This window comes from Panthera pardus, unplaced genomic scaffold, assembly GCF_024362965.1.
Source record: "Panthera pardus isolate Hobbes unplaced genomic scaffold, ASM2436296v1 HiC_scaffold_12, whole genome shotgun sequence".
NCBI lineage: Eukaryota > Metazoa > Chordata > Mammalia > Carnivora > Felidae > Panthera > Panthera pardus.
In genome coordinates, this window is record NW_026526677.1 from 61,404,571 (window position 1) to 61,429,803 (window position 25,233).

The window sequence follows — 25,233 nt, forward strand, 5'->3', positions numbered from 1 at the left end:
TCCTGGGGTCCTGCTGTGGGTCTTATCCTGTGGTGCGTGATGGGCACACTCAGGAGCAGACTGCTGGGTGAGGTGAAGGAGGGACCCAGATCATGCTGGCCAGAAGCAGGACTAGGGTCTGAGTGAGACAACAGGAAAGGGGTGGTGTCCTCATGCCCTTTGGGTCAGGTGGGTTTTGTAGAAGGGTGACTTTCGATTCAGATTTTGAGAGATGGGCAGCAGCAGGGGCAAAGTGTACCAGGCAGGCAGAGGTGAAGCTCCGGACTCACGATGAAGCCTGAACATCTCAACTCTGAAATGTAAACGCTTGGTCCTCCATTGGCAATTGTGGTACTTGGACTACAGTAGAAACGAGTGAAATAAGATCTGTGCCTTCCCTGATTATAGGGCTGTTCAGTTGAGAGGAAAGGAATGCACCTGGTGGGACAAAGAGAGCCAAGGTCAGGTGTATAAGCTCTTATCCAGTTGGACAACAGATTTTGATAACTAAATGTTCTTTCTCATCTCTAGTCCTTTGTGTGGTTCCACCTGGAATGTCCTCCCTCAAGTCACACAGCCCTTCTATCTGTTCTTGCCAGTCCTAATGTTACCCTTTCTTACAGATTTTGCCTATATAGGTACAATTGGTGGTGGTGAGGGGGTGGTCAGTGCTTTCTCTGTGCCCAGTACAGGGCACGTGAAGGTTTGTTGAGTGAATAAGCTAAGGTGGGATTGGAGGCTGTGATGCTGTAGGAGTTAAGGGGGTGGCCCCTCTGTGCTCTTTTCAGAAGCCTAGCCTAGTTCCTTGGCAGCATGAAGGCATGGGGTACTGGGGGAGGTGAGGCGTCTACCTATCTTGCTAAGCTCATCCCAGTTCCCCTATTCCAGAGGAAGAGCCTCCGTCTAGCGCCCTGGCCAGCGTGGTCCAGCACCTCCCATTGGAGCTAATGGATGGTGTCGTCCGGAACCTCAGCAATGATGACAGTGTGACAGACTCTCAGATGCTGACGGCCATCAGCAGGTGGGCTGAAGGCAGGGTGGGGATCAGGTCTCTCTCCTTATACTGGGTGCGGTTGCTGGGCTAGATTTAGTGTCAGGAGGTCCAGGCCCTCATGCTTTTTCATTCATCCATACTTTTTTGAGTCCTGCTCCGTGCCTGGCCTAGGACTGGATGTGGGAGACACAGAGAGCCTTTCCCTAGCAGTGCTCTCAGGTTGGTTGCCAACTCTGTGATCCCGGACAAGTCAGTGAACTCTTTGAGCCTCCGTTTCCCCCTCTGTAATAGCAAAGGTGGTGTCAGAAGTTGTTAGGCTTCCATGGGGTCATACTAGAAGCTGCAAGTATATTATGAAGTGCATTCTGAGTTTGGCAGGTATGATAAATGGAGTTTGGATGCTTTTCAGCTCATTGCTTTTGCATATCTCATCACCTCATTTGAATGTCATCGAACCTGTGATCTAGCCCCACCTGCTGGTCCAGTGATCCTAGAATATACTGCCTACCCTCCTCCCTGCAGGCCTTTGGCCCTGTAGATCCCACTCACCTGGCATGCTTCCCCTGCCATGCTTTCCATACCTGTGTGCAGATCTACTATCTCCAGTGGGCCTTCCTGAATTTCTTGTCTTTAGTGGGGAAGAGTGTGGGCTCCAGAAGTAAGTTGTCCTGGCTCTACTGCTTCTAGCCTGTGTGACTTTGGGCAAGTTACTACACCTCTGTAGGTCTCAGCTTCATTTATAAAATGCTGTGTAATTGAACCCATCTTATGGGGTCGTTGCAAGGATTAAATAACACGTGTAAAGTGCTTAGAGCAGTGGTGATAATTACCATCATAATTATTATGACCTTATTCTTTTGTTGTTCAACCTCTTTATAGTATAGTCTACTGAGTCCAAAAGTAATGATACAGTGACATTTTCCTGAGTGCCTTCTATGTGGCAGCTTCATGCTGTGTGCATACAAGCATTATCTTGTGGGGGTCAGATGGGTTAATACATGTAAGGCAGATGGAGTAGTGCTTGGTGCACAATTAATACCATGAGAGTTAGCTATTGTTACCTCTTTTAATCCATACCACAGTCCTGTGAGGTAGGTATTGTCCCCATTTTACAGAGGAGGAAACTGAGGCTAGAGAAAGTGACGTGGTCTAGGTCACAGGCAAGGGTCTGCTGGAGCCAAAGCTTCCAACCTTGGGGCAGTGCTCCTGTGGTTGGGCCCCATGGTCCAGACAGAGACAGTTGAAAGCCCTAGTCTGCCACTGCAGCCTCGTGTGTGGCGGGGGAGTGAGGTTTGGGCTGTTGAGAGAGCCTGTCCCACCTCCTGCTGCACTGGGAGCCCCAGTCTCTGCCAGATGCCTGTGCTGGGCTCATTTGCAGTTCTCAGAGGTGTCTTGTCCATCCCACGGACCCCAGGGCTGCTCTGTGTAGGTGCGGATAAGTGTGGGGTCTCAGGACATCATGGCTAGTGCCTGGGCTGCCTCCACCCAGGCTTTTGGGCCTCCCTGGTCCTTGTGTCATTGTCACTCCCCTCACCAGGATGATCGACTGGGTGTCGTGGCCTCTGGGGAAGAACATTGACAAGTGGATCATTGCACTGTTGAAGGGTTTGGCCGCTGTTAAGAAGTTCAGCATCTTGATTGAGGTTTCGCTTGCCAAAATTGAGAAGGTTGGTGGCCCCTGTCCTAGCCCTGGCTTACAGCTTTTCCCACTCTCTCTTGCCAGGGGCAGTGTGGGTCTGGGAGGCAGAGCACTGGGGCTCTCACCCAAGCTTGCTGTGACCCGGGATAATTCACTGCCCCTCTGTGGGCCTCAGGTTTCCCACATTGATTTCTCTGCTCATTCAAGAATATGTGTCTGTCACTTTGGGTCTGTCTATCCATCCCTCCCATCAGATATCTGTGTTACTACCCATCTGTCCATCGACTAGATCTGTGGCATGTCTGTGTTCTTGGTCTTGCATGGGTCTGTTGCTTTACCTCTGGTGTCTCTGATCACCTCTCAGGCCTGTGGCTACACTTGGCCTCTGTGGCCCAGGTGTGGGGGACTCCTCACCAGGGACTCTCTTCCAGGTTTTCTCCAAGCTTCTGTACCCCATTGTCCGGGGAGCTGCCTTGTCTGTCCTCAAGTACATGCTCCTGACCTTCCAGCACTCCCATGAAGCCTTCCACCTGGTAAGGGCCCTGCGTGCTGGCCTGAGGATGGGCGGCCCTTCATCCCCCACTGGTTTGGGTGGAGAGCAGACATGCTGTCTCTGTTGGGGTTGGGGGTTTGAAGCCCAAGACCTTAAAATCCAGGATATTAGGACTGGAGGAGACTTGAGACTCCATTTTGCGGGAGTTTTTTAGGAGACTAAGGCCAGAGAATTTGCATGGCCTCCCAACAGGCCCGTAGTAGAGTGACAGCCCTAGAATGAAGTCAGCTACTGTTCTTTGGGTGCCTGCTGTGTGCTAGGCACAGTGCTAAATGCAGGACACATATTAACTGTCAGCCCTAAAGGAGAGTCTGTCCTTTTTTCCGTTTTTCAGCTGAGGAAACTGCAATTTAGGGAGGCTAAATCACTTGTCCCAGACACACAGCTGGTGAGCAGTACAGGGAAGATTTCTAGCAAAGTTGGTCTGACTTCTGACCCATTGTCTTTCTTATACCTTGCTGCTGACCAGCACCCGGGCGGCATGGCCTCCAGCTCAGGGCCCTTTCTGCTATCTTTGGGGCTGTCCCTTGGGAAGGACAGCTTGTAGTCCTTGGCAGGGGGGGTGGGTGGGTACCTTCCTGCCTTTCTTCCCTAGATCTGCAGATGGGTCCCTAGATACTCATGGCTCCTGGTCAGGGCATAAATGTCATGCTTTATGATTTGCTGCAGTGGGAAAAGCACAGAACCAGGGATTGGAGTAGTTGGGATTGATTCCCATCTCTGCCATTTGCCAGATGTGGTGACTTTGGGCCAGGTGTTTACCTCTGAGGGCTTGGAACAGGGTAAGCCCCTAGGATGGTGGGAGAGTGTTAGATGAGATGATATTTGTCAAAAGCCTGCCACAAGTTCCTTTCCAGGGACTGGACAGATACTTGTTTATTTGCATCCTTCTCCTGAGCTCCCTGCTCCCAGTTCTTGTGGGCTGACTCTGTCCATCCCTGGGACATTATGGTAGAGCACCCCCATGGTTTGAAAGTTAGCACTCTGTAGCACAGAGGAAAGAAACAGTCTTTGGATTCAGACAGACACATGTGTTACTTCTCCCATAACACATAGGGGAAGTTCTTGGTAAATTATGTAATCTCTCCAACCTCAATTTCTTCATCTATAAGATGGGAGTAATAATTGCCAAATAAAGTCATTGTGAGGGTGAAGTGCTTGACCTGTAAGTGTTTGGTGAAAGAATGATGGTGGAGAGAAGAGTAGTCCTGATCACTCAGGCTAGGCTCTCCTAGAAGGCCAGTTGGCTGAAGCTTATCAGCTGGGCTTGGGTTCAGGCCTCCTCTCAAGTGTGGGAAGGAATTATTTATCCCATTTGACAAATGAAGAGACTGAGGCAGGATATCCAAGGTCATGTGTATTGTGAAAAGAGTCACTTGCCTGCATAGCATGGAGTCCCATGTAGATAAGGGGGATAGTGGCAGGTGGAAGAGCTCCCTGCCTCAAGGAGCTCTGGGTATTTTCAGCACTGATCACCAATCCATGGCTCACGTGAGTGGTAAATGTACTGAGCCTAATCCTCCTCTCCTCTCACAGCTCCTCCCTCACATCCCCCCCATGGTGGCCTCTCTGGTCAAGGAGGACTCCAACTCGGGGACCAGCTGCCTGGAGCAGCTGGCGGAGCTGGTCCATTGCATGGTCTTCCGGTTTCCAGGCTTCCCAGATCTGTATGAGCCTGTCATGGAGGCCATTAAGGTGAGTGACAGTCTACCACTGCTCCCTTGCCCTACTCCAAAAAAGGTGCTGGTTTGGGCCTTGCTCAATGCCATAATACCCTAATACAGGTTAGTGACAGCCCCCCATCATTTGGTCTCTGCCTGTCTCCCATCACCTCCCCTGGCCCACCTGTGCTTCAGGCACACTGAACCACCTGCCATTTCCCCAGATGGGTCACCTCTCTTGATTTTCCAAGCCTTTGCATATGTCATTCTTCTAACTATAAACTGTTCTCTTGATCTGCCTGGATAGCTCCTGTTTCCATTGAATCTTCTCCACTAAGGCTCTGCTCAAGTGTTACTTCCCTCAGAAAGCTTTTCCTGACAACTCTCGATAACCCCCTCTCCACTGCAGGCTGGGTCAGGACTTCTTTGAGCTTCTACAGCTCCCACATCCCTTTGTCACGTGCTGTCACTGTCTATCTGTGTGTCTGTCTCCCCCAGCTGTAGCGCTCCAGAGCAGGGATTGTTTACCTGTGTTCACATGGCTTTACTGATGCTCTGCTTTGTGCAAGACCCAGCTTGGGAACTGGGGACACGGGCTCGAGGCAGAACAAGTCTCCTCCACTGAGGAGCTTGCAGCCTAGCGGGGTGACAGGCCTGCCCAGAAGTCACTCTGATCTAAGTGTCTTAGGAAACACCTGTGAGGAGCCAGAGACAGGAAGGATCATCCCCAGTTGGAGGGGGAAGCTACCGGGAAGAAGGAGATTCTGACCTGGGCTTGCTAGGTTGCTAGGACAATAACATTTGTAGGTGTAGTGCAACATTTGACAGTGTTTTCCATATATTTTGTTTGTTAATGCCCACAAGAAACAAGCAGGTACTATTGTTACCTGAATCTCATAGATGAGGGAAATGAGACTTGGAGAGGCTTGGTGACTTGTGCAAAGTCATGCAGGTAGTGAGAGACCTAAGCAGGGTGCTTGGTTGCTGAGCCCTTTCCCATTGCCTGATACAGAGGACAGGTCCAAGTGTGGGTGAAAGATGTCTAGGTAGATGGTGGCCCTTATTATAGACCCTCTGATCTGACTTTCGTTTCCGTAGTCACAGCAGATAGGTAACCTGAAAAGCGTCCCACTATAGAACACCTAGAAATGCTTGTTAAAATATAACAAACGTCTTTTTAAGTACATAGCTGAGCTTGCAAGAAAGTAATGGGGAATCCCCAGGGGCCAAAAAGGAAGCGAGAACTGGAATCCAGAAAGGTAAGTGAGAGATGATGCTCTTTTTGCCCTGGGGTGGGGAGGGAACGAGGGAGGGTGAAACCTTAGTCACTAAGCAGCTTGAGCTTGTAGGGACAGGGGGTGAGGCTTAGGGCCTGCTCCCACTAGGGCATTAGCACTAAGAAGCCCATATATTCTAGGACCCAAGAAAGGCTTTATTGTTGGCAAATGAGTGACCTAGAAAAAATACATGCATGTCAAGTAGATGTTGAGGAAACTTTTCTGGCTTTGTCTGCGCTCAGGATTGAGAAAAATGAATTTTGTAATCATTGGCCTGCTCTCTTATGGGTTTAGGGTTTGAGTTCTCACTGTTTTTGTGGTTGTGGGACTCCACAAAGGCACTAAGTAAGCTTAGGCACTAACATTAAAAATGGTTATGAACTTGTAATACCCAAGAGTTGCCTCATAGAAACAGAAATGAAAATGCTTTCAAGTCACAAAGATAAACTACTGCTAAAGATGAGTTTATAATCCAAAAATGACAAAACACACAAGGGAACAATCCACCATGAGTGAGAGAGAGTAGATGCAATCAACAAAACCTCTGGCATTTACTTGGGTCTTGGCAGTTTTTCCAGCCTGAGAATTTGAGAGAGCCTGCCTACAATACAAGTGGGTACCTTGCTAGATCACAAGCTGCCTGTCACTGGAGGTAGATGAGCAGAGAGGACAGGGCTTTGACTTGGGGGAAGTGACTATTACTGTTTCCTATTAGCCTGTGAGCTTCTGGAGGGCAGGGACCATGTTTTGACCTCTGTGTCCTGCAAATATGTGAGTGAATTAGCATATGGAGAATGCTCTCCTGGAGGTGTGAACGAAGAGGAGGGAGCATGGCCCTGCACTGGGCCCTGAGGGAAACCCACACTGAGTGAGACCCAGGCTTTTCACACTAGGGGCTGTGGTCTGATCCAGGGGACAGTGAGTCTGTAAATACCTTTACCACTAGGTGCAGGCAGCTAGGCTTTATAAGTATAGAGAACATGTGTACCCCACTTGAGAAGATCTGGGAAAGTCTTGTAGAGAGGGGATATAGGAGTTAAGCTTTGAGGGATGGGGACTGGCAGGATGAAGCCCTCCTTTCCAGAGGCGTCAGAGGGAAAGGTGTGGGAGGGGAATGCGCAGTTTGTCAACAGAGTGGAAGGGACATCAGAAAGATCAGACTGGAGGTCCTGAAACCAGACTGATTCTGTTCAATCTAGCAGATAGGGGCTTCCCAAACATTTCCTCCGAATACTTGAGCCCAGAAAGGGGAGTTACCCAAGCAGCCTGACATAAGCTCAGTGTTTCTCTAAAATCTCATTTTATCTCAGAGACTCAAATATGGATTTCATAATGATGAACATTTGTTTTAATGTAAACATTTTTATTCCTTGAATATTAGAGAATATAGCTCCAAGGGAGGTGTGCTGTATTTGCCCTGTGGCTTTGAACACCTTTTGATATAAACTAGTTTGAGAGGCAAGAGAGCAATGTATCCATAGAATTTTTAAAAAATTTTTTTCTAAGATTTATTTACTTATGGAGAGAGAGAGAGAGAGAGAGAGAATGAATCCTAGGCAGTCTCTGGGCAGAGCCTGTCTTGAGGCTTGAACTCATGAGCTGTGAGATCATGGCCTGAGCTGAAACCCAGAATCAGATGCTTAACTGACTAAGCCACCCGGGCACCCCTCTCCATAGGATTTTATGGGGTTTTTTATAAAATTTTTTTTTTTTTTTTTTAGTTTTTAGTTTTGAGAGAGAGAGCATGAGCAGGGGAGGGGCAGACAGAGAGAGACACACACAGAATCCAAAGCAGGCTTCAAGCTCTTAGCTGTCAGCACAGAGCCCAGTGTGGGGCTTGAGCTCATGAGCTGTGAGATCATGACCTGAGCCAAAGTCGGACGCTTAACCAACTGAGCCACTCAGGCACCTTGGATTTTATTGTTTATAAAGTTCTTTTACATCTCTTCCATGAGCACATTCTTCTTTGTATAAAGGCTCCTCTATAAATAAGTTCTGGAAGGTTCTCTTAGGCAGTTTCTCTGGGAGCTGTGGTACTTGCTAAGGGAGCCATTGTATATAAATTTCCAGTAACATTAGGAGCTTGAAACTTACTTCATGGTTTTATGTTCCTAAGAGTACCAAGTTACCTTCTTTGGGAAAAATGACATTTGATGTTTTTTTTTTTCTGTAGTGTGGATAGTTTTGCATCTTTGTGTGTGTGTGTGTACTTGTCTACATGCGTGAAGTTCTCTTTTTTTCTTACTGCCTTTTTGTCCCTATTCATGTTTTGTGTGGAGTGGGAATTGGATAGGGAATAATAGGAAGAAAAAAGAAGGGACTAAGAAGATAACGAGCTTGCATCTTTTTATCTTGGCTTGGAAGTTCTTACTTTTTTTTTTTTTTTTTTTCTTTCTTTTATCATTTGTGAGAGTTGACTGATCTGGTAAATGTTCTTGGGAAATGAACAAATAGAAGCGTTAAACCACTGCTTGAACCGGACCTTTTGCAGTGGTCAGACGATGTGCACTGGGGAGACTAGGGCTTTCAATGCTCAGCTGGTTTGAAACTCTGGAGGCTCGGACAAATCTGGGGACTGTGCTTAGGATCTGGAAATAATAGGGCTTTGAGGAACGTCATGTAAATCTGTTAAGTAACTCTCTATTATGCCTAGGTGTTTTCCTTTAAAATAGATTATCATTAGAACCCGTGTTGGGTAATGTTCTTTTAGGTGCACGTTTTAATGTGAGGAGAATGAGTAAGAAAGCATGCTAATCCCTGAGCCCTTGACCAGGAACCCATACCTCAGGCCCCCATGACCCTCCACCGTCCTGTGACCAGGGATCCATACCTCAGGCGCCCAGGACCCTCCACCATCCTGTCTGTGACCAGGGATCCATACCTTAGGCCCCCAAGACCCTCCACCATCCTGTCTGTGGGATCTTGCTTGGAGGCGGTGACTAATTAAACCTGATGGCAAACCTAAAAGTAGAAGAAGTGGGAGCATCACTGTGTGCATACTCACAGGCACAGTGAGAGTATGGCATGCCAAATTGATATGCCTCACTTGATGCATATGAGGACATTGAGTCTGAGAGGCTCACTGACCATGGCCAGGCAGCTAGTTAAGACAAGAGTCAGGATTAGGACTGAGATCTTGACTCTGTTGAATCTGTTGACTGGTGAGCCTGTGTGGTCATTGCTTAGAGTCTGCTGTACCCTGGGCTCCTCTAAGAACATGTGGATTATTTGCTTACTGCTTGTATGTCCCTGGAAAATTCTTTTCTCTGAGTCTTAGTTTTTTCATCTATAAGATGGGAATTTTATACCTTCCTAATAAGACAGTTGTGACATGAAAAGGTCATATAGAAGTCCCACGTGTCAGAATGAGAATCTAGAGTAAGTCTGGAAGCAGAAAGCTGTTAACACATATATCGAGAACATTTGTGGGGCAGTGTGCTTGGGTAGGGGTGGGGTAGGCCATAGTCCAAGAAGACTTCCCAGAGGAAGTGATATTTTTAGAGCTGACCGTGGTCCCCACCATCCTGCTAACTTGTTCCCTCCTCAGGACCTCCATGTTCCCAATGAGGACCGCATCAAGCAGCTGCTGGGGCAAGATGCCTGGACCTCGCAGAAGAGTGAGCTGGCTGGTTTCTACCCCCGGCTCATGGCCAAGTCAGACACGGGCAAGATTGGTTTAATCAATTTGGGAAACACATGCTACGTGAACAGCATTCTTCAAGCCTTATTCATGGCTTCTGAGTAGGTGCTGCTTTCATATTTCCTCTCTGCCCCTGCCTCTCTCCTTTGGGCTCCCTGGTGAATGGGGGTGGGGATGGGGGTTTGGAGAGGATGGGTCTTGCTTTGCATTGCTGGCATAATTCCCTGCAGTCTGTAGGTCTTGATGGGGCAAGTGAGAGGTCCCAGAGGGCTCTAGGCCATTGCCAAGGCAGAAGGTCAACACTGGATGGGAGCTTGAGATGGGACTTCAGGGGCTGGAACAGGTTTTGCACAGGGTTGGTCAACATCACTGATTTTTCCCCTGGGTGGATTGTGTCTTTCCGAATAGAACTTCCATTCATCCTGGTCTTAGACATCCCCTGCTCCCTCTACTAAAACAAAATCTTTTTTCTCAGTGGCTACCTATCCAACATAAGGTTTGCTTAAAAATCAAAGTTTCAGCCACAGAAGTGGACATCTTTTCTCCCCAATTTGTGTGTGTGTGTGTGTGTGTGTGTGTGTGTTTAAAATGCACATAACATTTACTGTATTAACCATTGTAATTGTGCAGTTTAGTGGTAAATACATTCACATTGTTGTACAACTTTCCATCATCCATCCATGTAACTTTCATCTTGTAAATCTGAAACTCTATACTTTAATTAAACAATAACTTCTCATGTTCCCATTCTCCCTTCCCCCAGCCTCTGACAACCTTATTATACTGGCAACCCAAGTGTTTTTACATTTTGGCTATCGTGAATAATGCTGCTGTGAACATGGGTGTACAAATAACTTTTGAGATACTACTTTCAATTCTTCTGCATATATGTCTAGAAGTGAAATAGTTGGGTCCTAGGGTAGTTCTATTTTTAATTTTTTGAGGAACCTCTGTACTGTCTTCCACGGTGGCTGCACCAGTTTGCATTCCCAGTGGTGCATGAGGGTTTCAGTTTGTCCATATCCTCCCCGACATTTCTGTTTTTTGACAGTAGCCATCCCAGTGGGTGTGAGGTGGTATTCCGCTGTAGTTTTGATTTGCATTTTCCTAATGATCAGTGATGTTGAGCATATTTTCATGTGCTCATTGGCCATGTGCTCAGTCTCTTCTCAGATACATTAATTGCAAATATTTCTCCCGTAATCTGGGTTGCCTTTTTGATCTGGATATTTTAAAAATTTTTGTTGAAGGTGTATTTATTATTGAGATATATTTGACATTCTATTAACTTCAAGTGTACAATATATCTGATATTGTATGTCTTATGAAATGATCACCACGATAAGTCTGGTTAACATCCATCACCACACACAATTAAAATTTTTCTTTTGTGTGATGAGGACTTTTAAGATGTACTCTATTAGCAACTTCCAAGTATACAATACAGTATTATTAACTATAGTCACTGTGCTATACATTAAATCCCAGGACTTGTTATTATAACCGGAAGTATGTACCTTTTGACGACCTTCACCTATTTCACCCACTCCCCACCTCTGGCAACCACCAATCTGTTCTCTGTATCTATTATTTTGTTTGATTCCATATATAAGTGACATCACACAGTATTTGTGTTTTTCTGTCTGACTTCGCTTTCCATAATGCCCTCTAGGTTCATCCAATTGTCATAAATTGTAGAATTTCCTTCATTCTCATGGCTGAGTAATATTCATTACATGTATAAGGAATATATGTATTTTAGGATATTTAGGATATTAGGATATGTATTTAGGATATTAGGATATCAGATATGTGATTTGCAAATATTTTCTCTTATGCTGTAGGATGCCTTCTTATTTTGTTGATGGTTTCCTTTGATGTGCAGAAGCTTTTTAGTTCGGTGTAGCCCTGCTTGTTTATTTTGCTTTTGTCATCTTTATTTTGTGTCAGATCCAAAAAAAATCATCACCAAGATGATGTTAAGGAGCTTACAGATTATATATATATGTATGTATGTGTGTGTGTGTGTGTATGTGTGTATATATATATATATATATATATATGTATATATTTTACTTTTAAGTTTGTTTATTTTGAAAGAGAGAACACTCAAGCAAGGGAGGGGCAGAGAGAATCCCAAGCAAGCTCTGCACTGTCTGTGAGGAGCCTGGACATGGGGCTCCAACTCATGAAACTGTGAGATCATGACCTGAGCTGAAATTAAGAGTCAGATGTGTAACTCAGGCACCCCAGACTATGTTTTCTTATAGAAGTAAGATGGTTTCAAGTCTCATGTGCAAATCTTAATCCATTTTGAGTTGATTTTTGTGTATGTTGTAAGATAAGGGTCCAGTTTCATCCTTTTGCATATGGCTGTCCAGTTATCCCAACATTATTTATTGAAGAGACTGTCCTTTCCCCATTGTATCTTCTTAGCTCCTTTTTTGTATATTGATTGGGCAAATAAGCATGGGTTTATTTTGGGGCACTGTCTTCTGTTCCATTGATCTATTTATCTTTTTATGCCAGTCCCATATTGTTTTGATTACCATAGTTTTGTAATGTAGTTTGAAATCCGGAATCTTGATGTCTTCAGCTTTTTCTTTTTTAAAATTGATTGGACTATTTGAAGTCTTTTGTGGGTCTATATCGATTTTAGGGTAGTTCTGTTTGGTGAAAAATGCCAGTAGAATTTTGATAAGGATTTCATTGAATTTTAAGTTGCTTTGGCTATTACGGACATTTTAACAGTATTATTTTTTCTAATCCATGAACACAGAATATCTTTCCATTTATTTGTGTCATCTCCAATTTCTTTCATCAGTGATCCTCATTCTGATATGTTGTCAGAAGTTCAGGGTAGTAGCCTAACATTCAATTTCTTTCATCAGTGATCCTTATTCTGATGTGTTGTCAGAAGGTCAGGGTAGTAGCCTAACACTACGTCCCAATGCCTGTCTCATTCCGTTTGCTTCATCTCATCACATAGGCATTTTATCATCTTACATCATTATAGGAATAAGGGTGAATACAGTACAATATTTAGAGAGAGAGATCATTCACATAACTTTTATTACAGTATGTGGTTATAATTTTATTGTTGCTAATGTCTTACAGTACCTAATTTATAAAATAAGCTTTATCATAGGTATATATATAGGAGAAAACAGTATATACAGGATTTGGTACTATCTGTAGTTTCAGGCATCCACTGGGAGTCTTGGAATGTATCTCCTACTGGTAAGGGGACTACTGTACAGGTCTTTTACCTCCTTGGTTAAATTTGATAGAATTGTAAATGTGGGTTGTTTTTAAATTTATTATTCTTACAGTTTGTTATTACTGTATTGAAATGCAGCAGACTTTTGCATATTGATTTTTTTATCCTGCAACTTTACTGAATTCATTTATTCTAAGGGTCTTTTTGGTGAGGAGTCTAGGGGTTTTTTAATATGTAATATCATATCGTCTACAAATAGAGACAGTTTTATTTCTTCATGTCCAATTATGATGCCTTTTCTTTTCCTTGCCTAATTATTAGCTAGGACTTCCAGTACCATGTTGAATAAAAGTGATGAGAGTGGACATCCTTATCTTGTTTGTGATCTTAGAGGAAAAGCTTTCAGGTTTTCATCATTGAGTATGTTGTTGGCTATGACCTTGTCATAGATGTTTTTTATTATGTTGAGTTAGGTTTCCTTTATACCAACTATTTTTGAGAGTTTTTTATTTTATTATTATTTTTTAATGTTTATTCATTTTTGAGAGAGAGACAAGAGTGTGAGCAGGGAAGGGGCAGAGAGAGGGAGACACAGAATCCAAAGCAGGCTCCAGGCTCTGAGCTGTCAGCACAGAGCCTGATGTGGGGCTGGAACTCACGAACAGTGAGATCATGACCTGAGTTGAAGTTGGACGCTTAACTGACTGAGCCACCCAGGTGCTCCGAGCGTTTTTATTATTCATAAGTGGGTAAATTGAATTTTATCAAATGCTTTATGTGTCTATGAGACGATCATGATTTTTTATCCGTTTTGTTATATGGTGTGCCGTATTGATTACTTTGTGGATGTTGAACCATCTTTGCATTCCTCCTATATATCCAACTTGATCATGTTGTATGCACCATTATGTGTATTGTTGAATTTGGTTTGCTAATATTTTGCTGAGGATTTTTACATCTATGTTCATCAGGGATATTGGCCTATAATTCTCCTGTGTTGTCTGATTTTGGTGTTAGGGTAATGCTGGCCTTATAAAATGAGTTTGGAAGTATTCCCTCTTCTGGTTGTTTTCTTTTGTTTTTTTGCGGGGGGAGTGTTTGAGAAGGCTTGGCGTTAATTCTTTGAATGTTTGGAACAATTCAGTGAAGCCATCTGGTCCTGGTCTTTTGTTTGTTGGAAGGTTTTTAATTACTGAATCCGTCTCTTTACTAGCAATCAGTCTGTTCAGATTTTCTACTTCTTTGTAATTCAGTCTTTACAGTTTATATGTTTCTAAGAATTTCTCCATTTCTTCCAGGTTGTCCAGTTTGTTCGAGTATAATTGTTCATAGTACGATCCTTCGTATTTCTGTGGTATCAGTTGTAATGTCTCTTTTATTTATTTAGTTTTATGTCCTCTCTCATTTTTCCTTGGTGAGTGTAGCTAAAGGTTTGTCTATTTTGTTTATCTTTTCAAAAAAAACAGCTCTTAGTTTCACTGATCTTTGCTATTGTATTTTTAGTCTCTGTTTCATTTATTTTTGCTCTGGCCTTTATTTCCTTCATCTTATTTTGGGGCTTAGTTCTTTTTCTAGTTCCTTGAGGTGTAAAGTTCGTTCATTTGAGATCTTTCTTGTAACGTAAGTATTTATCACTATGAACTTCCTCTTAGAATTGCTTTTCCTGCATCCCATATTTAGTATGCTGTATTTTCATTTGTCTTAGGGTATTTTGTAACTTCTCTTTTTATTTCTTCTTTGACCCACTGGTCGGTCAGTAGCATGTTTTTTAGTGTCCACATATTTGTGAATTTTCTGTTTTTTTTCTTGTAAGTCATTTCTAGTTTCATACCATTGTGGTCAGAAAAGATGCTTGATACGATTTTAGTCTTCTTAAGTTTATTGAGACTTGTGACCCAACATATGATCTGTCCTGGAGAATGTACCACATGAGCTTAAGTAGAATGTGTATTCTATTACTTTTGGCTGGAGTGTTCTGTAAATGTCTGTTCTACTCCTCTGTTCTAATATGTGAGCCCAACGTTTTCTTACTGATTTTTCTGTCTCAGTGATCTATGCATTAACAGAATTGGGGTATAAAAGTCCCCTGTTATTATTGTATTGTGTCCATTTCTCCCTTTAGGTCTGTTAATATTTGCTTATATATTTAGGTGCTCCTATGTTTGGTGCATAAATATTTACAGATGGTTTTTTTTTTTTTTAAATTTTTTTTTAACGTTTATTTATTTTTGAGACAGAGAGAGACAGAGCGTGAACAGGGGAGGGGCAGAGAGAGAGGGAGACAGAGACTCCGAAACAGGCTCCAGGCTCTGAGCTGTCAGCACAGAGCCCGACGCGGGGCTCGAACTCACAGACCGCGAGATCATGACCTGAGCCGAAGTCGGACGCTTAACCGACCGAGCCACCCAGGCGCCCCCAGATGTTTTCTTGTTGGATTGACCTTTTCTGAATATATATTGGCCTTTTTTTTGGTCTCTTTTTACGATCGTGTCTACTTTAAGTGTCTATTTTAAGTATATTTTAAGTCTATTTTAAGTATAGACTTCTTCTGGTTTCCATTTTCATGAAATACCTCTTTGTATCCCTTCAGTTTCAATCTGTGTACATTTGAAGTGAGAGTTTCTTGTAGGCAGCATATAGATGGCTTTTTTTTTTTTTTTTTAATCTATTCAGCCACCCTGTATCCTTTGATGGAAGAGTGTAGTCCATTTACATTTAAAGTAATTATCAGTAGGCACATACTTAATGCTATTTTGCTAATTATTTTCTGGCTGCTTTGTAATTCCTTTGTACCTTTCTTCTCTTGCCCTCTTCCTTTTGTGATTTGATGATTTTCTGTAGTGGCATGCTTAGATTTCTTTCTCTTTCGTGTATCTACTGTACGTTTGTGTTTTGTGGTTGCCATGCTAACATAAAATAACATATTTATAACAGTCTATTTCGAGTTGATGACTTAATTTTGAATGCATTCTAAAGCTCTAGTTGTTAATCCCCCACCATGTTTTATGTTTTTGATGTCACAATTTACTTCCTTTTATCTTGCATATCTCTTAACAAATTATTGTAGTTATAGTTCCTTTTACTACTTTTGTCTTTAACCTTCACACTAGCTTTGTAAGTGATGAACCTACCACCTTTGCAAAATTATATTATTCTGAATTTTAATATACGTTTATCTTTATTAGTGAGATTTATACTTTCATATACTTTCCTGTTGCTAATTAGTACCTTTCAGCTTAAAGCAGTCCCTTTAACATTTCTTAAGCTGCTATAGTGGTGATGAACTCCTTCAGTTTTTGCCTGTATGGAAAACTCTCCTTCAATTCTGAAGGACAGCTCTGCTGGGTAGAGTATTCTTGGTAGGAGGGTTTTTGTTTCTTTAACCTGTGGCACTCCTTTCTAGTTGGCAAAATTTTCGCTGAAAATATGCTGATATTCTTATGAGCGTTCCCTTGTCTGTAACAAGTTGTTTTATTCTAGCTGCCCCTTTTTTTTTTTTTTTAATGTTTATTTATTTTTGAGAGAGAGAGAGAGAGAGCGTGCGTGAGCAGGGGAGGGAGACACAGAATCTGAAGCAGGCTCCAGGCTCCAAGCTGTCAGCATAGAGCCTGATGTGGGGCTTGAACTCATGAGCCATGAGATCATGACCTGAGCTGAGGTCAGACACTTAACCGACTGAGCCACCCAGGCATCCCACTGGTCTCCATTTTTCTGAGGTTTTATCTTGTTCTTTCATTTGGAATACAGTTCTCTGTTTCTTCATCATTCTTGACTCTCTGTGTTGGTTTCTGTGCATTAGATAAAACAGCCATCCCTCCCAGTCTTGAAGGAGTGGCCTTGTGTAGATGAACCTTTTTGTTCACCCTTGCCCTTGCTTTTTTGGCTGTCTCTCAAACCATTGTGATTGTCCAAACAGCCTACTTTGTTCTTGGTGGCTCTCAGTAGTTCAGACTGTGCCAAGACCTGTCAATGTCCTAAAAGGGAGGATCTCAGGCCCTCTTGATGCAGGGCTTATTAGAAGCCAGACCCTCAGGTAGCAGCTTTTAAAGTATGCAAATAAACCTCTTTCAGGGGCGGACTGGGAGATGGGCATTTCTATCTGTGAAGATAACCTAATAGTCCTCTTTCACGGAAAGACTGTGCATTTCTGTCTGCTGCCTCTCTGCTGTTCCCTGATATGGTAGTTCAACTGTTTTCTGTTTGTTACAGCCCTGTGTGATCTACACGTGTAAGCTTCTCTGGCCATGAGAGTCAGACATTCAAGGGGTGCTCCCTGGGTGGCACCTGCAAAAACCAGGGCACCAGATATATGCATAAGCTCCTTTCTGGCAATGCAACCTGGAGTGAGGCAGAGAGAGAGAGTGCAGAGATGACACCTGTTATCCTCTGCAGTCTTTGGAAAATATTTTGTTAGGCCCTAGATGTGTGTTAAATTAGAAGCCTGCTTGCAGGCTGAACTTCTAGGATAGACAAATGGACCTTTTTCCCAGAAAGACTGGGCTTGATTCACTCAGCTGCCTCTGCTGGCTCCTGGCGGGTTAGCCATGCTTGGTCCATGCAAGCCGTTTAAGCACGGTTTCTCAGTTTGTTGTAGCATTGTTGGTTTTGTGGACATTAGCCCTGTTGATTTTCAAAGGTAGATACTTTGGGGACCATCCTTTAGGTGCAGGTCTTAAAAGTTAGAGTGGCAGATCTAGGGTTCAAACGCTTCTCTCCTCAGGAAGAAGCTGGTGGTTGTGATTTCCCTCCTGATTGTGGGTCACCATGCTGGGGATGGGGTTTCTGTTGAAATTGTCTCCACCTCTCCTACCCATTTCAATGTTGTTTTTTTCTGTTTCACGTGATATGTAGGAGTTGCTTAGTTTTTAGATTTATTGCAAAGGGAATTGTTCCATATGTAGCTGTATATTTAGTGTGTCTGTGAGAGGAGTTGAGTTCAGGATCCTTTCATCTTGACGTGAAACCCTGAATGGTGTCGTTATGCACAAATTTTACATTTTCGTGAAGTCAGTTTGTTTAATTTTGTTGTTGCCTGTGACTTTGGTGTCCTATCTTAGATCATTGCCAAATCCAATGTGAAGCTTTTGTTCTGTGTTTTCTTCCAAGAGTTTTGTTGTAAATTTAGGTCCTTGATCCATTCTGAGTTGATTTTTATACATGGTGTTAGATAAGGGGCCAACTTCATTCTTTTGTTTATGGACATTTAGTTTTCCCAGTACCATTTCTTGAAAAGACTATTCTTTCCTCCATTGAATGATCTTGGCACTTTGTTAAAGATCATTTGACCTGTTTTTCATTCCATTGGTCTCTATGTTTGTCTTTATGCCAGTATCACAGTGTTTTGATCACTGTAGCTTTGTGTAGTAGGTTTTAACATCAGGAAGTGTGAATTCTCCAGTCTGTTAATCTTTTTCAAGATTGTTTTTCATGATTTCTGATCCCATGGGATTCCAATATGAATTTTGGAATGTGTTTTTTTTTTTTTTCAGTTGCTGCAAAATCATTGGATTTTCATAGGGATTGCATTGAATGTGTAGATCACTTTGGGAAATATTCACGTTTTTATAATATTAACTCTTAGCCCATGAACATGGAATGTGTTTCCATTTATTTGTGTCTCCACTTCTTTCAGCAAAGTTGTGAAGTTTCCATTGTGCAGTCTTTTACCTCTTTGGTTAATCTTAAGCATTTTACTCTTTTTGATACTATTGTAATTGGAATTGTTTTTATAATTTCCTTTTTGAATTGTTCGTTGTTGGGGTATAAAAATGCAGCTGGTTTTGGTGTGTTAACTTTGTATCCTGCTACTTTGCTGAATTATTAGTTCTAACAGCTTTTACTGTGGTCGTTAGGATTTTCTACATACAAGATTATATCATCTGCAGACAGATAATTTTATTTACATTTACTTTTTTTTGCGTGGTTGCTCTGGCTAGACCTTCTAGTCCTGTGTTGAATAGAAGAGGTGAAAGTAGACATTGTTGCATTGTTCCTTGAGGAAAAGCTTTTAGTCTTTCACCATTGAGTATTAATGTTCGCTCTGGGTTTTTAGTATATGGCTTTTATTACGTGGGGGTAATTTCCTTCTATTGTGTAAAGTATTTTTTGTCATAAGAGTATGTTGCATTTTGTCAAATGCTTCCTCTGTATCAGTTGAGGTGATCATGTGGTTCTCTCCTTTATTCTGGTGACGTATGTATATTACAGTGATTAATTTTTTTTTGTATGTTGAACCATCCTTGCTTTCCAGGAATAAATGCTATGTGGTTATAGTGCAGAATGCTTTTAATGTGCTGCTGAATTCTGTTTGCTAGTATTTTGCTGAGGATGTTTGCATAAGGGTATTAGTCTGTAGTTTTCTTTTAATGTCTCTGGCTGGCTTTGGTATCAGGGTTATGCTGACCTCCTAGAATAAATAGGAAGTGTTCTTTACTTTTTAGTTTTTCAGAAAAGTTTGGGAAAGTTTGGTATGCTTCTTTAAGATTGGTAGAATTTACTCGAAAGCCATGAGCTCCAGGACTTTTTCCTTGGGAGATTTTTGATTACTGTTCAATCTCCTTACTAGTTTTGGTCTGTTCAGACTACTATTCATATTACTCTCTTATTATCCTTTTTATTTCTATTGAATTGGTGCTAATGCCCCCATGTTACATGCTGATTTTAGTAATTTGAGTCTTTTTTTCCTTAGTCCACTTAGCTAAACGTTTGTCAATTTTTTGGCTCTTTTTGAAGAACCACCTTTTGGCTTTATTGATTTTTTTTTTTTCTCCCCTATTTTTCTGTTTTCTATTTTATTCATCTCTGCTCTAATCCTTCTGGCTTTGGGTTTAGTTCTTTTTCTAGTTCTTTAAGTTGTGAATCCAGGTTGTTGATGTAAAAAATCTTTTTAATTTTTAATTTGTAAAAAATCTTTTTTTTAAGCTTATGCATTTATTTGTTTGATTTTTAATGCTTATTTTTTATTTACTTTGAGAGCGAGAGAAAGGTACAAGTGGGGAAGGGCAGAGAGGGAGAGAGAATCCCAAGCAGACTCTGTGTTGTCAGCGCAGAGCCCAGTGTGGGGCTTGATTCCACCACCTGGGAGATCATGACCTAAGCCGAAATCAAGAGTTGGACACTTAACTGCCTGGGCCACCCAGGAGCCCCTAAAGTTTATTTATTTTGAGAGAGTGAACAAGAACACACGTAGGGGAGGGGCAGAGAGAGGGAGAGAGAATCCCAAGCAGTCTCCATTCTGTCAGCACAAAGCCTTGTGTGGAGATTGAACTCATGAACCGTGAGATCATGACCTGAGCCTAGATCAAGAGTCAGACACTTAACTGGCTGAGCCACCCAGGTGCCCCTGAAATCTTTCTTGTTTTTTTTTTTTTTTTTTAAATGTTTGTTTATTTTTGTGACACAGAGCATGAACGGGGGAGGGGCAGAGAGGGAGGGAGACACAGCATGCGAAGCAGGCTCCAGGCTCTGAGCTGTTGGCACAGAGCCTGACACAGGGCTCAAACTCACAGACTGTGAGATCATGACCTGAGCCAAAGTCGGATGCTCAACAGACTGAGCCACCCAGGCGCCCCTCTTGTTTTTTAATAGCATTTATAACTATTTCCCCCCTTAATCACTACTTTTGCTGTATCCCATAAATTTTGGTATGTTGTGTTTTTGTTAGCATTTGTATCTAAGTAGTTTCTAATTTTCCTTGTGAGGTCTTCTTTGATCTTTGGTTGTTAAAAAGTGTATTGTTTAATTTCCACAATCTTGTGAATTTTCTAGTTCTATTTATGTTATTGAATTTGGTTTATCCACGTGTGGTCAGAGAAGATACTTTGATATTTATCTTTTAAAATTTACTGAGAACTCATTTGTGGCCTAATTTTATAGTCTTTCTGGAAAAGACCTCAGTGTACTTGAGAATGTGTAATCTGCTGGTGTTGGGTTGAGTGTTCTGTATACATCTGTTAGACCTGGGTGGTTATTCTGTTAAGTCCTCTGTTGCCTTATCTTCTTTCTGGTTGTTCTATCTGTGATTGTGGGTGGGGTACTGAGGCCTCCAGCTGTTAGGGTAGAAATGTCGATTTCTCCCTTGAATTCTCTCAGTGTTTGCTTCATTTATTTTGATGGTCTGTCATTTGGTGCATAAATGTTTATAATTACTATCTTTTTGCTGTATTGAGTTTTTTATGAATATATAAAGTCCTTCTTTGTCTCTTGTTAGCTTTTTTGATTTAGTCTGTTTTGTCTGACATTAGTCCAGCTACTTCTGCTCTGTTCTGGTTTTCATTTGCATGGAATATCCTTTTCCATCCTTTGACTTTCCGGCTGTCTTTGGATTGCAAGTGAGTCTCTCATAGACAGTATATTGTTGGATTGTGTATTTTTGTCCATTCTGCCAATCTTTGCTTTTTTATTGGAGAGTTTAATCTGTTTACTTTTACAGTAATTTGATCAGGAGGGACTTCTGTCATTGTGCCATTTTTTTTTTTAACATACCCTATAGCTCTTTTGTCCCTAATATCTTGCATTCCTGTCATCTTCTGTGTCCAGTTGATTTTTTTTTTTTTTTTAATTAACGCTTATTTTTGAGAAACAGAGGAAGGCACAGGATCTGAAGCAGGCTCCTGGCTCTGAGCTGTCAGCAGAGAGCCCAATGCGGGGCTTGAACCCATGAACTGTGAGATCATGACCTGGGCCAAAGTCAGATGCTTAACCACCCAGGCGCTCTTCCAGTTGATTTTTTTTTTTTTTATAGCAAAATGTAAAAAAAAAAATTTTTAATGTTTATTTATTATTGAGAGACAGAGTATGAGCATGGGAGGGGCAGAGAGAGGCGGAGACACAGAATCTGAAGCAGGCTCCAGGCTCTGAGCTCTTAGCATGGAGCCTGATGCAGGGCTCGAACTCACAAACTGCAAGATCATGACCTGAGCTGAAGTCGGACACTTAGCTGACTGAGCCACCCAGGTGCCCCTATAGCGAAATGTTTAAATTCTTTCTTAATTTCCTTATGTGATTATTGTATAGTTGTATTCTTTGTTGTTACCATGGGGATTTTTGAGAGTCAGAGATGGAGTACGAGCAGGGGAGGGGCAGAGAGAGAGGGAGACACAGAATCCAAAGCAGGCTCCAGGCTCTGAGCTGTCAGCACAGAGTCTGACATGGGGCTCGAACTCACGAACTGTGAGATCATGACCTGAGCCGAACTTGGACGCTTAACCGACTGAGCCACCCAGGCGCCCTGACTAATTTATGTATTTAATCAAATTTTGGGGGTAGTTTTCAGTCATTATTTCTTCAGATATTCTCTCTGCCCCTTTTTTGCCCTCCTTTCTTTTTCTGGGACTCTGATGATGTATATGTTGGTCCTTTTGATGGTGTTTCACAGTTCTCTTAGGTTCTGTTCACTTTACGTCAGTCTTTTTCTTTCAGTTACGCAGCTGTGATTATTTCCATTGTTCTGTCTTCAAGGTCACTGGCTCGTAGGCTTGCTCAAATCTGCCTTTGAATCCCTGTACTGAACTTTTAATTTAAGTTATTGTTCTTTTCAGCTCCAGAATTTCTTTTTGGTTTCTATTTGGGTTTTCTGTCTCTTCGTTGACATTTTCATTTTGTTCACACATTGTCTCCATGACTTTCTTCACACCTTCCTTTAGTTTTTTTAATCATCTGTAAGGCTGTTATTTCAAAGTCTTTGATTCATTGGCCATTAAGTCTTTTTCAGGGACATACTTTGTTGGATGATTTTTTTCCTTGGACTGGGCCATACTTTCCCATTTCTTTGTATGTCTTCTGATTCCTTGTTGAACTCTGGACGTTCGATTTTCATGATGTGGTAACTCTGGAAATCACATTCCCTCCCTCTCCCGGTGTTTGCTGTGGGTTTGTTTGTTTTTTGTTTTTTAATTGTTAGAGGCCATCTCTGTGCTGAAGATGAGCCTGAGGGTAATGTCCTCATCGTCTTTTCTGAGCCTTTCCTTGGGCATGTGCAGCCACTTTCTAATTTTACCTATATATGCAGTTTCTGAATGTTCTAGTCTTTAGTGTCTGGCTCCTGAAATGGGAAAGGTAAAAAGTAAGGGAGGGCAGAGGAGCCCTGGCCTTTTGAATCTCCTGTCAGTTATTTTAGCTTGAGGTTGAGGGGCTGGCAACAGTGGAGTAAGGTGTGTGTATGCAGTGGCAATGGCTGCCTGCCTCTTTGCACCTTCATGATCAGAAGCAGCACTCGGCATAGATCCCCAATATGTGGGAGACAGGAGTACTTTTTACCCTCCCTACCTGCTGTAGGCTGTGTGTAAGCTGTTTTTAGAAACGCACACAGCTGTCTGTCATTTGGCTGGGGTTTGGGAGATGGATACTTGCTACTGTGCTCAGAGGTGAAATTGATGGTGGTTTACAGTGGAAGCCTTCCCCACAATGTGCAAGCTTTCAGAGGACTCTAGACTAGTTTTCAGATAGTCAACATTAGACCGATTCTGCCAATGCAATTTTTGTCTAGATGGGGAGATAGTTTCCTGGTGTTTACTACTCTGTCATCTTCCCAGAATCCCTCCTCTCTCTTAATTTAAGACTTTCTCCCCCTTTTTAAGAACAATTTTAGGTTTACAACAAAATTGAGGGGAAGGTATAGAGATTTACCATACACTTTGTACACTTGCATTGCCTCCCTCAATATGAATATCACTCACAAGAACAATACACTTCTTTAAAAAAAAATTTTTTTTTGAAGAGGCTATTCATGCCCAGCATGGAACCCAACGTGTGGCTTGAACTCATGACTCTGAGATCAAGACCTGAGTTGAGATTATGAGTCAGGCATTTAACCAAGTGAGCCCCCCAGGCTCCCCAGTATACTTCTTTATTTTTTAAACCAAGGATGAGCCTACATTGACACATCATAATCACCCAAAGTCCACAGTTTATGTTCACTCTTGGTGTTGTACATTGTGTTGGTCTGGACAAATGTAAAAGGACATGTATCTATCACTGTGGTATCATACAGAATACTTTCATTGCCCTAAATATCCTCTGTGATCTTCCTGTTTATCCCCCTCAGTTCCTGACAGCCACTGATCTTTTCATGGTTTCCATAGTTTTGCCTTTTCTAGATTGGAATCATACAGTTTCATATCAGTTTGTACTTTTCAGATTGGTTTCTTTCTGTTAGCAATATGCATTTAAGGTTTCTCCATTTCTTTTCATGGCGTGATAGCTCATTTCTTTTTAGTGCTGAATAGTATTCCATTGTCTGGATGAACTACAGAGTATCCATTTGACTATTGAAGGACATATTGGTTACTTATAAGTTTGGCAATTAAGAATAAAGTTGCTGTAGAAACCAATATTGCACTGTATGTTGGCTACTTAAAATAAAAAAAAAAAGGGGGGGGGGTGCCTGGGTGGCTCAGTTGGTTAAGCGTCCGACTTTGACTCAGGTCACGATCTCATAGTTTGTGGGTTCGAGCCCCGCGTCGGGCTGTGTGCAGCTCAGAGCCTGGAGCCTGCTTTGGATTCTGTGTCCGTCTCTTGCACTGCCCCTCCCTTGCTCATGCTCTCGCTCTCGCGCGCTCTCTCTCTCTCTCTCTGAGTAAATAAAACATTAAAAAATAAAAAAATAAATTTGTGTGGACAAAAGGGTCCGTTCCTTTGGGTAAATAACAAGAAGCATGATAGCTGTATTAGATGGTTTGGTTTTGTAAGAAACTGCTTAAAAGAGAAGAAAAAAGGAAGAGAAACTGCCGAGACGTCTTCCAGAGTGGCTGTACCATTATGCATTCCCACCAGCAATGAATGAGATTTCCTGTTGCTCTACATCCTTGCCAATGTTTGGTGTTTTCTGTGTTTGGGATTTTAACTATTCTAATAGATGTGTAGTAGTATCTTGTTGCTGTTTTATGTAGATCTCTGGAATTCATTTGTCTAGCATAGCCAAAACTTTATGCCCTTTGACCATTTCCTTCTCTTTCCTGCCCCTGTCAACTACTGTTCTGCTCTCTGCTTCCATGAGTTTGACCATTCTACTTACTTACTACTGAAATATAATTGACATACAAAGTTACATTAATTTCAGTTGTACAGAATACTGATTTGACAAGTCTGTATATTATGGTATGCTCACCACAGGTGTAGCTACCATCTGTTGCTATAGAACGCTATCATAATGCATTGATTATATTCTCTGTACTATATCTTTTATCCTTGGAACTTATTCCATAACTGGAAGCTTATATCTATCATTCCCCTTTACCCATTTTCCCCATCCCCCTGCACCCCTCCCCCTGG

General features: G+C 42.2%; 1 protein-coding gene across 3 annotated transcripts in view; it reads left to right on the forward strand.

Moving 5' to 3' along the window:
• Positions 1–25,233, forward strand: part of USP35 (ubiquitin specific peptidase 35) — a 55,824-nt gene that overhangs the window by 7,175 nt on the left and 23,416 nt on the right. For all 3 annotated transcript variants that reach the window (XM_019449937.2, XM_019449934.2, XM_053900127.1), the window contains 5 exons: positions 868–1,000; positions 2,511–2,640; positions 3,044–3,145; positions 4,702–4,860; positions 9,651–9,844. In XM_019449937.2, the coding sequence (XP_019305482.1) occupies positions 868–1,000; positions 2,511–2,640; positions 3,044–3,145; positions 4,702–4,860; positions 9,651–9,844 (718 nt within the window). The remainder of the gene's footprint in view (positions 1–867; positions 1,001–2,510; positions 2,641–3,043; positions 3,146–4,701; positions 4,861–9,650; positions 9,845–25,233) is intronic.